The 15,852-nt window shown below is 35.4% G+C and overlaps 1 protein-coding gene across 4 annotated transcripts in view; it reads right to left on the bottom strand.

The window, feature by feature from the left end:
• Positions 1–5,845: 5,845 nt before the first annotated feature.
• septin9b (septin 9b) overlaps positions 5,846–15,852 on the bottom strand; it is a 107,229-nt gene continuing 97,222 nt past the window's right edge. For all 4 annotated transcript variants that reach the window (XM_081380650.1, XM_081380652.1, XM_081380653.1 and 1 more), the window contains 5 exons: positions 15,263–15,380; positions 11,007–11,102; positions 10,729–10,825; positions 8,348–8,399; positions 5,846–8,233 (listed from right to left, as the gene is read on the bottom strand). In XM_081380650.1, coding sequence (XP_081236776.1) covers positions 8,077–8,233; positions 8,348–8,399; positions 10,729–10,825; positions 11,007–11,102; positions 15,263–15,380 — 520 coding nt within the window. In that variant the 3' untranslated portion in view covers positions 5,846–8,076. The remainder of the gene's footprint in view (positions 8,234–8,347; positions 8,400–10,728; positions 10,826–11,006; positions 11,103–15,262; positions 15,381–15,852) is intronic.

Raw genomic sequence — 15,852 nt, 5'->3', positions numbered from 1 at the left:
GCGTCGATTCTATTGTTCAAAGAGGTTTTCCTCCATCTGGTAACTATGAGGCATATCCTTTACTTGGGTGAGGAGGTCTGTAAAAACTTGGAGACCACAGGTTCTCCTACTACAAGACTGCTGATGACAACAGACTGTAAAATGTTTTTGGAGAGCTGGGGGGCCACACGAATCAGTGACAGACTCTTTTGCAACTGATAGATTCTAAAAGAAGTGCATTCATCTATTGTCAAGTAAAAATCAAATAAAAAGAATGCACCTTTTTGCCCTGAAAAAAGAGAAATACCATATGTCATTCAGATAACCTTAGCTGCGCAAATCAGAGCACAATAAATACCTTCAGCCATCCAGGAGACATAGGTGCTATCACTAATGTTCAGGCCATAGTGACCCAAAATGACATAACAGCAGTAGCCTGGATCTTACCAAGCAGGTATTCACAGTTTCCCTCCCACCTTGACACCCTTGTCATTAAGTTAACAAATGAAGGGACTAAGTAGGTTTGCAGCAATTTTACAAAGCTAAGATACCCAATTAGATACCCAACTGTAGATCTGAGGTTCTTATTGCTTAGCTCCTTATTAGAAAAGCAACAAAGTTACATTGAACTGTACTGTACCGGAGCAGTGAAAAAGAAAAAGTTCGATGTGAGGAGACCAACCCTGTCTGAAAGTAAGCTCTGTGACAAATTCAGAGGAAAGTGACAATGAGTCTTCACCACAGTGAGAACTACTGTGACCGCTCCACACATTACACAGAAGAGCATCCCTGCTGAACAATCCAGCATTGCTAGTCACCAGCATAAGGTATGTTTTGCTCGCTGGGACCATGGGATACTGGTTGCTGGTTTGATGGATCCCAGCAATGGATGCTGGTTGCTGGCTTGCTGGTCCCCAGCATGGGATGTTGGTGAGCTGGTGGACCAGCAGGTTGTCTTTTGTGTGAATGATCTTGGTATGATCCCAGCAAGACCACAACAAAACCTGTGGATGTGTTTCCTATCACGTTTCTAGCTTGTTTCCGCCACAGAATAAAACATTTTAAGAGATAATTGCGACTTTTTATCTCACAATTGCGAGTTTACATCTCGCAATTCTGACTTTATTTCTCAGAATTTCGAGATATAAAGTCAGAATCACGTGAAATAAAGTCGCAATTGCGTCTTATAAAGTCAGAATTGCGAGATATAAAGTCAGAATTGCGTGAAATAAAGTCGCAATTGCGTCTTAAAAAGTCAGAATTCTGACTTTTTTTCTCGCAAATGAGACTGTATATCACGCAATTCTGACTTTATAATACGCAATTGGGAGATATAACGTCAGAATTGCATGATATAAAGTCGCAATTGCGTGTTATAAAGTCAGAATTGTGAAATAAACTATTCCGAGGTAAAAAAAAAAAAGTCCGTCTTTTTTTACCCCTTAGAATTGGACTTTATATCTCACACTTGTGAGTTTATATCTCACAATTCTGAGAAAATATGTCAGAATTGCGAGATATAAAGTTGCAATTGCGTGTTATAAAGTCAGAATTGCGTGATATAAAGTCGCAATTCTGACTTTATAACACGCAATTGCGACTTTATATCTCACAATTCTGACTTTATAACACGCAATTGTGACTTTATTTCACGAAATTCTGACTTTATATCTCGCAATTCTGACTTTATAAGACGCAATTGCGACTTTATTTGAAACGCAAGTGTCAAGCACAAAGCGCAAGTAACTTTGTGGGCGGGTCTTGGGCGCTGTTGCTATTTTCCCGGCGGGATAAATGACTCTTGCGCCCGGCGCAAATCTAAAAGGGGTTGGTCTGAAGTAGCTTCATTATTCATAGACCTGTGGTTTGGGCGTAACGTGAAATAAACCAATCAGAGCGTCATCTCACGTTCCCTTTAAGAGCAGACAGGCAGATTGCTATTGTAACGGCGGATTTGCCAGGCGCGCGCCAGGAGCGGTTCACAGCCAAGGAGAGCAATGCTTTCGTCACGGCCATAAAAGAGAGAAGTTACATTGAAATGGAGAAACCCACCCAAATTAACTTCGGTTAAACTGGCGTATGATAATTTGGGTAAATGTGTAAGCTAGATGTATGCTTTTATAATAAATTGTCTATCTATCTATCTATCTATATATCTATCTATCTATCTATCTATCTATCTATCTATCTATCTATCTATCTATCTATCTATCTATCTATCTATCTATCTATCTATCTATCTATCTATCTATCATAATAATGTATGATTTGCAAAAATGAAAACTGCTGCTTCTGTGTAGATAAGAGAATCAAAGTGTATGCGCATTGTGCACACGCTACATTGATTATTATGGCCAAGCATGCGCCCTTAAAATAGCATATGAATAACATGCGCAACGCGCCACTGACTTTAAACTATTTTTTCCTGGTCAGTGGCGCAATTGTTTTCTAAACCTGCAAAATAGTATGAACGAACGTTTGCGCCAGAACACGCCTCCTCTTTGCGCTGAACCGCCCTGGGGAGCGCAAGTGTATTTCCTACTGACGTGCGTCTGTGGAGGGAAAAGTCTGCTTTGCGCAGGTGAAAAATAGGAATGATACATGCGTCGGTGTACAAAGTCAATTGCACTGGGTGCAAGATTGGGCCCTTAGTTTGTTTTCATTCATCACATGTGTTTCTTTTTCTGTGTTTCCCACCACCGATCAGTCACAATGGACACTACACTAATCATCACAGCTGTTCGTCCTTTAGTTAATCATCTCTGTATTTAGTTCCTGCTTCTGTTTCAGCTCATTGTCAGATATTGTTTGTGCTATGCACACTGTCTCGCATCGTGCCTGTTATTATTCTTAGTACTTTAATAAATCCTGTTCTATTGTCTAATCGTCTTCGGATCAAGCGTTACACATACAGCCACACAGCCTTAGATGAAATCAACTGCCAATAAAATCAATATCTCACCAGAGAATGATTAAACAACTTAAAAAAACAGCATTACAAGATTCACTTGTTACAAACCAGTTTGGCTTTTTTTCTTTCATATGGTACATGTACAAAGTTTGTACATGTACAAAGCCCTTTAGTTGGCCAATTGAATTAATTCTTTTTCAGCAATTTTTGAAAGTAGCCTACCTGATATCACTCTTGTCTAGAATTTTTCAAGCTCCTGAGTCCTCACTGCAATGACATTCCTTTCATGTGCACTTTTTGAAATCAGTGACTGACAGCTGGATTTTGACAAAAGTGAGTTCTCAAAGTCTTTCAGTTTTGAACTTGCATTTAATGCCGACCAGATGAAGGGTGTAAACTGGGAGACACAAAATACTGATATCATAAAAAAAAAAAAAAAATCAATTCTGGTTTCCTATGGTTCTGGGATATCTGTTTTAAACATTCTCAACCAGTAAAATGCTGATCCTGCATATTCTTTTGCATTTGTTAAAGAACGAATATAATCATAGAGAGGGATGGAGGCTGACTCTTATTTAAAGAATCTGTGTGCTTATTAGTTAAGACAGCTCTTTTAGGCTTCTACTATCTTGTTATTTGGGCTTTTAATGCTCCTAACCTCATTAAACGATGCAAGAGGGTTTTCCATCAGTGATGTTCTTTAGAAACGCCTCATTGCCCTTCAAAAAAAAAAAAGATCTGCAACAACATACTTTGCTCTTTATCCCTGTGTTTACTTCAAGTGCAAGACTGGCAAACATTAACTCAAGCAAATCACTCCCCTCCAGAGAGAACCGACATGATATTTCTCTCTGCTGTAGAATCTAATTAAATTTGCAGCTGTCTTTTAATCAAAATGAGATTCATTTGCATATGGGTATAGGGTAACAGCCCCACCTTCCTTTGTAAAACGTCTTGGCATTATGCCAGGAGACAGTCAGAGAATAGTGTCTCAGTGTGATAATAGGCCCTACTGCGTATTATACATGTGTGCATGTGAGTATTCATTTGAACAGGATGGGGGGAGTAATGTCACTTTGAGGCCACAGCAAACACTAAGTCAACAAATTAATGACTTTAATGATATTAAAATGTGTAGAGTACTGTATACTATACATACCGTTTTGTTTTCTATTTTAAATCTGCATCTGAAGTGTCCCTCTCCGTGCTGCTTCACGTGTCAAAAACGAGGCGAGGAGTCAGTGTTTTTTTTTTTTTTTTTTTGCCTCTAGACGCTCTCGTACTTTATAATGACAGTGGACCCTTCTCAGTCACTCCAGCAATGAACGCAACCTGTAAAAACTACCGCCATGGATTTGTGCCGCTAACCGATTGTTCCAGCAGGATAGAACATATAGGCTGCGTCCGAAATCGCATAGGCTACTTTCATGAGGTACTTATTTTGAATAAGTAATGACTTTGTGACCGCTAAAAAAGTACAGTTTGTAGTGTGAATGTAATCCGAACGTACTACATCCGCCCTGATGTCATTATCATGTGACCTACCATCAGTTGCGTTGCTTCACTGCCATACATAAATCCTCTCCTGCGGCCTCATGGATAGTAAAGTGTCCATCATATGCACAGTGCATGCTTCAGAACCTACTCTTTTATGAGTGCTGTGAATTAGAATACTTCTTTCGTCACATAGCCTACTGTTTTTCACTTACTATAGACTATAGGGAAATATGCGATTTCGGATGTAGCCATAGATCCTTCACTGTTTGTGTTATCCCACTATCCTGTTTGTTCGATTCCATGACAATTTCTGCTAGAAATAAAATAAAATGGCGTCTGAATAATGTTAGGTAATTTCTGTGTAAATGGAACAACTTTAATTTCTAGCGAGAAATTAGCATTGTAGTTATTAAATATTTCCTTAGTTATCACCATAGCTCCCTCTATTTGGCTGTAGATCGTTAGACCGTTGCCTAAATATGAAGCCTGTCCGAAATCAGTTTCGGTAGGTTCCAGGCAACAAGTCTGCCTAAGCTTTCTTATAAGTCATATTCATATGAGTAATCTGGTTCCTCTTAAATAATCCTGTTTCTCTCATATTTTAAAATAGCTTTTGAAAGTCTTGTTTGTCAGTTTGTCCTAACAGACCCCGCTCTCAGTTAAAAACAACCTGATTCATTCTTGTACATTGGTTCATCCAAAAGGTTCTAAATGAACAGATGCAAATGTAGCCTATATCTTGCCCATTATGGTATTCATAATATTATATTCTGTAAACTATACAAAACTTACCTTTATAAAAAAGGAAAATGTGTAAAAAATAGTGTCTGTCCATCAATATTCCTGAGAATAGGGTCATATTTATTCAGATTTAAATATATTCAAGGTTTATATATAGGCTTATAATCTAGATGTAAACACATGTGCAATCTCAAAAGTATTGTCAGCCCCTATTGAAATAACCTTTTAATGGCATATTTTCCACTTTCTTGTAACTTACTGAATATAGGCTACACACGTGATGCCCAAGGATACAGATTACTTAATTTACTATCAATTTCTCTCTCACTCTGCTGGGAGCTCCTAAATGACATTTTGATTATTTCCATAGCTGGATAAATAAATGTTTCCCATTTTCATAAGGCTTCTGTACAGAATATAGTCTGTTTCATATCTTTGTTTTAAAATTACAAGCATTCACTGTGCATTCTTACATTCAGTTTAGCATAATATCCTCATGATCATTACCTCAGAGACCCTACATAAGAAGCATATTACCTTCTGATTCATAAACTTACATCAACGCTTGATGATATACAGAACAAATTACAAGCCTAGCATTCATTTAATTTAGCTATATTCATTTTATCTTACAACCTTAAGTGTATAAACAATATATTTGTTCAATGTTCAACCAAGTCTTTGGTAAAACTAGAAATAATCACATGCAAAATTAGATGACAATAAAAATAGCAATTTTTATTTTTTCCCGCCCAAATCTACAGTGTAAAATAAATCTTACCGTATAATACTTCAAAATACAATGGGTACAATATTCATAAAATAATCTGTTTTGATGTATATAATATCTCTGGTCAGTCTGGACATATATGGATTACACAATATGGGTTGAATAGAAAAATAAAAGACTAGGATATTTGGTTTCTGTTCATTATGGCTGAAAAATAACATGACAGCCATGTCATGTTTCAAATATTATGCAAATCACTAAAAGCCGCACTAGGTGGGACTTTGGAACCCGAGACTAGAAACAAAACTGTCCCCATTTTTAAGCAGTATGCATTGGCCCGGTTTCATAGACAGGGTTTAAATTAAGCCTGGACTAGGCTTTAGATAATTAAGACATTTAAGTAGCTTTTATAAAAGTGCCTTAAAAAAATACAAATAAATTACTGATGTGCATATTGAGACAAAACAATGGCACTGATATATTTTAAATATGTCAGTGCAAGTTGCTTTCAGTTAAAACAGCTCAAACATGCATTATAGTGTGGGACTAGGTGTGTCTGTGAAATTGGGGGATTATCTTTTTTTTGAATCAGGGTTAAAAACAATTAAAAACCAAAAAATCTTATGACAGATCATCTGTAAATGGGCAAAAATAAGAATTGTGAATGGTAAGAATGTTTTTCTTAAATATAAAAATAGTCAGCGTATGTCCAGAACACAGTTTAACTGTGTTTTATTTAAAATGACGCAACTTCTCCCATATCTGTCTATATATTGGCCCAGAAAATATTTGTACAATTTTGTACACTTTGTCACACTTAAAAATAATAATAATAATCAAACCAAAATATTAAACCAAATGGCATCTGCAAAAAAAAAAAAAAAAAAGAAAACTTTTACCTGATGTCAAGGTCTTTTTTGTGGAGGTATAAAAACTCCTACCCTCTAGTTGACACAGACGTTAAAAAAAAATAGTGTGCTTGAGATGCCACTTGTTTTGATATTTTGCTACTGTACATAATGCAAATACATTGATGCCCTTTTAAGTGTGGCTTAAGTGTCTAAAACTGTTGGGGGTCACTAAGCATGAAACATGAAGCATGAAACACATCTATCAACAAATCATGGTCACATGTATTACTACAGAATACAGATAGAGAATAGAATGGCTCAGGACTTGCTTTACTGAATACTGAGAGTTGCAAAATAAAATAAAATAAAATAAAATAAAGCACAGCTGGTTTGGGTCACTGTGGTGCAATTCTGGAAATCTGAACATTTGACCTACACAAGCCACACTATTACATCTGGGTAACATGATGCAGTATATAAATACATAACTCTTTACAACTTAAAAAAAAAAATGTTTGCCTTTCTTTAAAACAAAAAGAACATTTAATTTCACATACGTATGTCAAAGCCTTTACAATTAAAAAGCACAACAATATTTAGAATGACAAAATAAATGAACTATGCTTTAAAAACACACACAAATGCAAACATGGCACAAAGCACATTAGAATTTCATAGACCAGTAAAGATACAACACAGGGCAGTCACTACAAAAAGGGGGACACTAAACCAGAATTATGTTTACACTCAACTAAAATGTTATTCATACAATGCTTCCAATCAAGATCAAAGCTCTTTTCTAAAAATGTGTGAATGCAGTCAGAAGTCATGTAATACACTATAGATCCTTTTCCACTTGTCTTTGTTCCGTTATATTTTCAAATAGTAAAAAACATCATTTATTTGGATTTTTATGCTGTAGTCACCCTAATTTTTTATACCCAATAGCCATTCAGTATGTATTCATTACATTTGTATGTATGTATTGTTCATTAATTTGCAATGTGTTATTTTGTAATGAATAAGTTGGAGAACGTTAAGCAAAGTGGCATGTTGGATTTTTGACATTGTTTCTGAGCTCTGAGCAGTTACCATAACTGATAACACTGAGGGGGAAAAAAACATAGTAACACGTCTTTAATCAAATTCTCATTACAGAACATCACATTTTGCTACACACTTAAAGATTCATATTCCACAGATCAGAAATATTTGTTGGGGTAAACAATAGTCAACTGACACAATGACAAAATGATGAAGGCAGAGTGAAAGGAGAGACTGTTGAAAATTAAGAGAAAGAAGGAGAAATAGATAGATAGATGGACGGACTGATGGAGTTATGGATGGATGGTCAGACAGACAAACATCTACATCTCATGGGAGAGGACTTCATGCTCAGGTACGCCATTGGCGTGGATTGCTTGCTGCCCGTTTGGTTGTGTGTTGTTCTCATTGAGTCTGCGTACGCGGTACATCTCGTAATGGATGCTGCTTGCAATATCTTTGATGTTCTGCATGTGAGTTCTAGAACAGCGAAAACAGACAGAGTAAACCCATATAGCCTACTGAAATATATTTATTAACAAATGAACTGTAGTCTTGTTTATCCAAGAACTGAAATGTTAAATTGAAGAATACCTGATGAGCAGGTCCCGCAAATAGGCAAACTCGCAGTGTGTGGTGTTCTCAACTGCAAAAACAATTAGAAAAGGGAAGATGGTGTGGTTTTAGAGAGTATTTCAGTCATGAAAAACCATTAACAAATTATTTATATAACATATTGTATAATTCAATTCACATTTATTTGTATAGTACCTTTCACAATACATATCGTTTTAGAGTGATCTGTTTTCAAAGGTCATATATGTCCAAGTACATATATGCTACAAATCATGCAATTAGCTAACAATGTATTAATTAGAGGCATAAACAATGAGCTCATTGAAGTGATTATTACAAGTTGTGAACATAATGATTACAATAAAGAGAAATTTAGCATTGGTGCATGTTAAATAAACAGTCTATCTGCAACTGTATGTTTCTATATTTGCTATTGTGCTTGAGGTGTGCTAGCATTTTATTGCCACTAGATAGCAGTGCAGTAAAACAGATGACACCAGAGTAAACATATTTGAGCAGCAAAATGCTTCTTTAAATGGATAGTTGACCCAAAAATCACACTTTTAAAAAATGTTGGTAACCCATTGACCTTTAAAGTAGGAAAAAAAAAAAAAAAAACAACAACTATGTATACACACACACATATATATATATATATATATATATATATATATATATATATATATATATATATATATATGTAATCAATTGTTGATTTCCATTTAAAATAGACTACCGAGACAGTGAGTGTGTGCATGAATGCATACAGACTCTTAAAAGACCCCATTAATTAAGGAAATTTAACATGTTTGGATTCTGTTGATTTTTGGTAAAAAAAAAAATAACATGCAGGGCTGATTAATATTAAATAAATATGGCAATATGGGGTAATGTAAGAAGAAGAATGTGGTGAGAAAGACAAACATAAAGCAACTAGGCATGGAATGATAAATTAGACTAGAGAATATATAGAAATTAATTGTATGAGTTAAAAATAAAGGACGTAAACAGTGCTTCTGTTTCTATTAGAAACAGAAGCACTGTTTACGTCCTCTATTTTTAATTCGTACACACATACTGACTCTCTAAATACTATTTGCCTAAAAGGTCACGTGAGCTGATCTGTGCTCCTATTGTTAATCTTATTTTCATTGTAAATCAATGACCTCCGGTCACTGCAAATAATTGTTTGTGTGAAAGCCACTTTACTCTTATTTATGACATACAAAGGCATCTTCAATAAGAAGACTGCACTTACAGCACTTTCAACACTCTTCACATATTAATGCTATATGATAATTACTACTTTCAATCAATTCACTTTTACCACTCTTGTCTATGCAAGATAGAGCTTTTCAAATTAATATTGATCTAATGTTTTCTATGTGAAGGAGTAGTTTGAATTCTCGGTAACTAAGATTCGGGTCCAGGAACTTGATTTGCTCTTGGCAGCAAGAATGAGAACCAACAGATGTGAATGTGTATATTAGGGCTATAAACTGAATAAAATTGTTTACCAATTATTTTAATTCTATACAGCAATTAATGTCATATATTTTGTAGTTAACATGTCTCATTCAGTTCGATATTATTCCACTTTCTGATTTAGAATTACAAAGATTCTACATTTCTAAAACAGCATTAAATGCAATCAACATTTTCTAAAGCTAAACTACAATAACTAGATTACATTTTCATATACATTTTTAAACATTACCGAATGAACACTTATTTTCTATTTGAATAAATGTTTTAATGACATATACAAATATGAATTGCATTAAACATTAAAGTAATCAGATACATTAACTTAGTACCTAGTGTTGTCTAAGATATCCTGTAGAGAGCATTTGTGATGTGGCTCTTTAAAAGTTTGGCTTAACTGTTTAAATCTTGAGAATCTGTTTAAATACAGTAAATCAATAACAGTGATGTAGGATGATGTGGACACGAGTACATGAATTTCCTTAAACACACAACCAAATGTTTTTAAATAAAAAAAAAGAAGCACAGGACACTAATCCAAGAACAAAGCTTACTGCCAGAGATGATGTGCAGATGTGAGTTTGGGCAAGAAAATGTAAGACTGAAGAAAAGTGTTGTGTGTGTGTGTGTTACCTGGTAAATCCTACAAAATGGGGACAAAAATTCCCCCAAAAAATGGTCATTTACGAAATCCTTGTGGGGGCTTTTTTTGTGTGAAAAAATGCATACAGTTTTGTGGGATGGTTAGGTTTAGGGGTAGGGTTAGTGTAGGGGAATATAATATACAGTTTGCAAATTATACAAATCATGAAATCTATGAAAAGTCTCCATAAAACATGAAAACATTGTGTGTGTGTGTGTGTGTGTGTGTGTGTGTGTGTGTGTGTGTGTGCGTGCGTGTTTGTGTGTGTTACCTTCTACTGTCCCCCATCTTGTTTTCCTGCCCAGAAGTCTTTTTCCATTGACCTGATATTCTTGATCACTTCCCACCACAGCAAAAGGGATCATCTCCTATAACACATATCACATGGAAACCCTCAATATACAAAAGCAACACTTGCAATAACACTATACAGCCCAGCCAGGCTGAAACGGAAAGACTACTCCATGAAGTGTGTCATAAACAAGACAGCTCTTTTCAACGCATACGCCAATAAAAGTGATAAAGATATAAAGTGACAAGTAGACATACCCTGATCTTCTCATTAATCATTCTGTCTTCTGCATCCTCATCAAACTCCTTTTGAGGATAGATGTCGATTTCATTGGCTCGCAAGTCCTCTCTTATCTGCACATGCACACAACAGAAAAAAAAAAAATCATGAATCATTGTTTAGTTCTTTGTTCATCTATGGAGGACATGCGTGTGTGTGCACAGAACATTAGGTTATGTAATTATTTATGAGGCATCCTATACAGAAAGAGGGCTAATTATCTAGTCAACAAAAGAGGATTATTCATTAACAAAAAAAAAAAAAAAAGAAAAAAGAAAAGAAAAAAAGACAAAATTAACACATTAATAAGTAAAGGCCTCAAGAAAAAACATTAAATTAAAGAAATAGTTCACCTGAAAAAGAAAATTTGGTCGTAATTTACTTGTTGCAAACCTGCATGGAACACAGAAGAAACGCTAAAGAATGTACCGGTTGCCCTTTTCCATGAAATAAATAGGGCTTGGAGAGTTCAAGCTTAAAAAAGGATGCAATGGCATCATAAAAATGTACCATTCATCTCAATATATTCCAAATCATCAGAAGCAATACAGTAAATCTTCGTGATGTACAAAAATGTCAAAGTTTTTCACTGATAATTTCTCCTCTTTTGAGCTGTTAACTATTGACTTGGTGATTTGAAGTTGAGAAAAGAATTAGTCCTATTTGTAAACAAATCATTTAGACCTTTTCCATATAATGAAAGAGATCCAAGTTTCAAGTAGTCCATACATGTCAAATGACAAAACGTCCAAACATATGGATTCTGAACACTTGAAATATAGTGTAGTCATATGGACCAATGTTATTTTCAAATTATTTATATACTATTATAGTATTTATTAATATTTTGAATTATCTTTTATTTTTATTTCACTCTAAGTTTAGTTTAAGTTTTAGTACTTATTTTGTTACTTATTTTGTTGTTTGTCATGCTTTTACTTGTTATTTATATATATATATATATATATATATATATATATATATATATATATATATATATATATATATATATATATAGCTTATATTAGCTTATATTATTATAGCTTATATTATTAAATATTATTTAGCTTTCATTTTTATATTTTATTTTTAGTTTAACTTAACTAAATGTTAATCTTTAGTTATTTTTTATTTTGTAATATTTGGATTTATTATTGTGGGTGAACTTGTAGGGATGTTAACTGATGACTGTTTGACCGATGGCTGACCGTATCAACGTTAACCGATCAAAGTTGTCGGTAGCCGGTTAAAAAAAAAAAAGTGATCTCTAAATTAGGCTATTATAGACAGTGGACTAAACGCTACTACAGTTAGCCATCTCATTCCAAGATATTTTTGTGTGAAGTGAACAAATCCCTCACACTCAATTTTTCATATTTCGCCTGTTTGTACTTAATAAACCAATAAAAACATTTGGCGCGAGGTCACAGCGTTTGGGTTCGCGCGCTCACAAGGTTTGCGAAAAGTAAAGGCTACAGGCTAAAACACTCAAGGTTAAAGCGGCGTCTCTTCGGAGCTGTCATTTTCTTAAATGAGCTGCGTCAATGTTTCAAATGAGCTTCTAACGCTAGACAAACATCTTTATTTTCAACGCGATCACCTTGTACCCAAACCATTTCGAAACTAAGGAGCCATTTGTCCTCCGATTACATACAAGCTCCTTGGCGCCGCGTTTGCGGGACTCATGTTTCACGATGTAGGGGATTTAAAAAAAAGTGACGAGAGTGTGAGTGAGCTGTAGGTAGAGCGACGTGACAGAGTTGTGAAATTGCAGGCGCGGCTCGAAATGGCTGTTGATTCAATAGCGTAGCATATTTTAAATTAATCAGTTAACCGGTTTCAACCGGCTAATGAGGCTCGGTGGTCGGTCAAGAAAATTTTTAGTTTTCGCCATCCCTAACTTGTTGTCACAGAAATGTGTTTTATAAGAAAATAAACTCAAGTTTTAGTCATTTTAGTACTTCAACTTACTTTATTTCAGTCTAATTTTCCTTAGTAAGTAGCTCCTTAAGGTTTTTTTACATTTAATTGTAGTCCTTTTTTATTTTTTATTTTTTTATTTAGTTTTATTTCAAACCTTTTTTAAAAAAAAATAGTTTTAGTTACCAGTGCTAGTTAACACTTGCATGACCAACTTTTATGACACTTTCATGGTGTGGTTATTTATTTATTTATTTGTTTATTTGTTTGTTTGGTCATTTTGCAACTCCCACTTTAATTTCATCATAAGGAAATGAGCAGCCAGTAATTCATGTTTTCTCCATTTGTGTTCCACAGAAGAAAGAAAGTCATATGCGTTTGGAACGACATAAAGAAGAGTAGAAGGGTGACAGAATTCTTTTCATTTTCTGGGTGAACTTTTCCTTTAGTGACGCATTCTCTACTGTATATTAAGGGTCACCACGCCGTCGCTTTTCAGATGTCAAACTGAATAATCATAACCCGCATGAATTCAGACCTCTGGCAGTGAAGATTTAAACAGGCCATTGGGAGCATAATGAAAAGAACACAGCGAGAGAGCTTTCAGCCTGCGGGAGCCTTTAATGAATGACGAAGAATCAAAACTACACCCTTCACAGAATACACTCTGAGCTGGTGTATGTTTTGAATCTCTGCTTCCATGTGCTTGATGCCCTGAGCTGAACATTAAAGCAAATAAACCAGACAAATTCAGGAAGTCCACATCAATGCTCTAAGGTTGACAATAGAGTCACCCCACTCTCCTGTCAGGTCAAAGGCCGTGTGGGGTGGAGAAAAAGGATCTAAGGATTGTGCGCTGACCACACAGCCAAACATAACAGTTGCGTAAAAACCTGAAGAGCTTCTGGAGCCTACAGTTTGTTCCGTTTGGCAGGTGAAGCAAATGTTAGGAGGAAACGGTAGCGTGGACGCCCACTGAGTTTCCTCTGGCATCTTTTACAAAGGCAAAACCAACAGACATCATGTGAGGTGAAGTATGTGAAGGATAAAGTTGCCTTCACCTACTTCAAGAGCATAGGACGACATGTTCATTGAATAAAAACATGAAGTAATAATACTAATTTAATCACTTCAATCAGTAGCCAATCACTTCACTTTAAATTAACATACTAAACAGCTAGATACATGCAGTCCTCAAGATCTCCTCTTACTTTTGGATACCCTATTATTTCTGTACACCAAAGAGTAAGTCATCAGTTCACATTTTTGTGCTGGTTTTATGGCACACCTCCATATGCTGTACCAACTCCAGCTGCCCACTGCTGGATCTGTCCTGTAAACCGCCTTTACCAGCCTTTGAAGTTCTGCCGAGTTACAGTTAAAGTTGAGGTCAAACAAAACACAAAATGCCTCACCGGCCCCTGAACCCAAAAAAAGAACTCAAAAATACTCAAGATCTAGGTTCTAGGGCTTTTCCTCCATAATTAAGAATGTCCAAGCATGATTGAAGATATTTTCCACACATCAGTTCTACAAATTATAGGTGGTTATAGTGAGCCCATTTAAATGGAGAAAACAATGCTAGATTATTATAGGATATAAAACAACTAATACTGTAATTAAGCAATAGTATATCGTGAATATAGTCAAATGCTGAAGGGTGTTGTTAGGCATGTGCCTAGGCATGTGCCCATATTTTATTTAAAAAGTTCATTTATGTCAAACATGTCATTGGCAAATGAAGGTGGTTGAACCAGTTGTGCATACATTACAACTTTGCCTAGTTGCAATACTCATAAGAGAAGAGATGCCATTGCAAGGCTGATAAGTTGTTATTGTTATTAATCATTAATCATGTTGTTAATCAGCATCTAGGACTGGAACAGTGTTGCATCATTATGCACATGCCCAAGTGTAGTCTGTTACTCAACATGCCAACAAGACATGCTCAGGGGGGAAGAGTTTTGCACCAATTCACACCATCAGGAAAGTGATTCCCACAGATATTTACCCACAGAGGCTCTCACAGACATTGTGTGATGACAGTTTGTAATGAGGTTAAATGCTTAAAAAAAAAATCCATCATTATAAAACTGGTGTAGCTTCTTGGATGAGCGAGGCAAAATGTCCTCAAATTAATGGAAACATGCCAGATGCTCCCAGATAAATTAATTTTATGACCCGGGTGAATGATATAGACAAGAGGGGAAAGACCCTCACCAGCAATTTACAAGGTGAGGAATTTTAAAGATGTAATAAAACCTCTTGTCATACAGTTGGAAGAGGTCCATTATATACTTTCTGTGGAACTCACCTTCTTTTTGAAGAAGTCTCTCTCCTCCAGGGTCAGTGTGTCTGCTTTGGCGATAACAGGAACGATGTTCACCACTTTACTTAGGTGTCTCATAAACTCAATGTCAATTGGCCGCAAACTAAAAAGGAAGAAAACAAAGCAAAGCAATCAGACTCAAAATGGTCAAATTGGAGATCACTGTGTAATGTCTATTCAGTTGGTCTAATTTTTAATCTTTATTTAAAACATTTAGAGTAATAGAATGTAAAAGTAGTTTAACCTCAAGTATCCCATTCTAATACCGTAAGAGCAGCACAAATAAATAAGGCATCAAAAGACTGACAAACTACCGACGTGAAGAATTTAATACAGATGGTTAAATGTTTAAGAAGTGGGGGGAAAATGTATTCACCCTTATATCAATCTGATTTTATGTGGAACAAGTTGACGCTGCTCTTTTCCAAAAAGCGGAAGTGAATGGTGACTGGGACTGTCTAGCTCAAAAATGACAAAAACCAAAAAGCACAATAAGCAGCATATTGCTGCAGTACTAAAATCTCATTCATGTTTTCATATCTAAATATGGTACGTTATTGGTTCTTGTTTGTCTC

Source organism: Scardinius erythrophthalmus (genome assembly GCF_964197995.2).
Source record: "Scardinius erythrophthalmus genome assembly, chromosome: 12".
Lineage (NCBI taxonomy): Eukaryota > Metazoa > Chordata > Actinopteri > Cypriniformes > Leuciscidae > Scardinius > Scardinius erythrophthalmus.
This window is presented reverse-complemented; position numbering and strand designations above follow the sequence as displayed.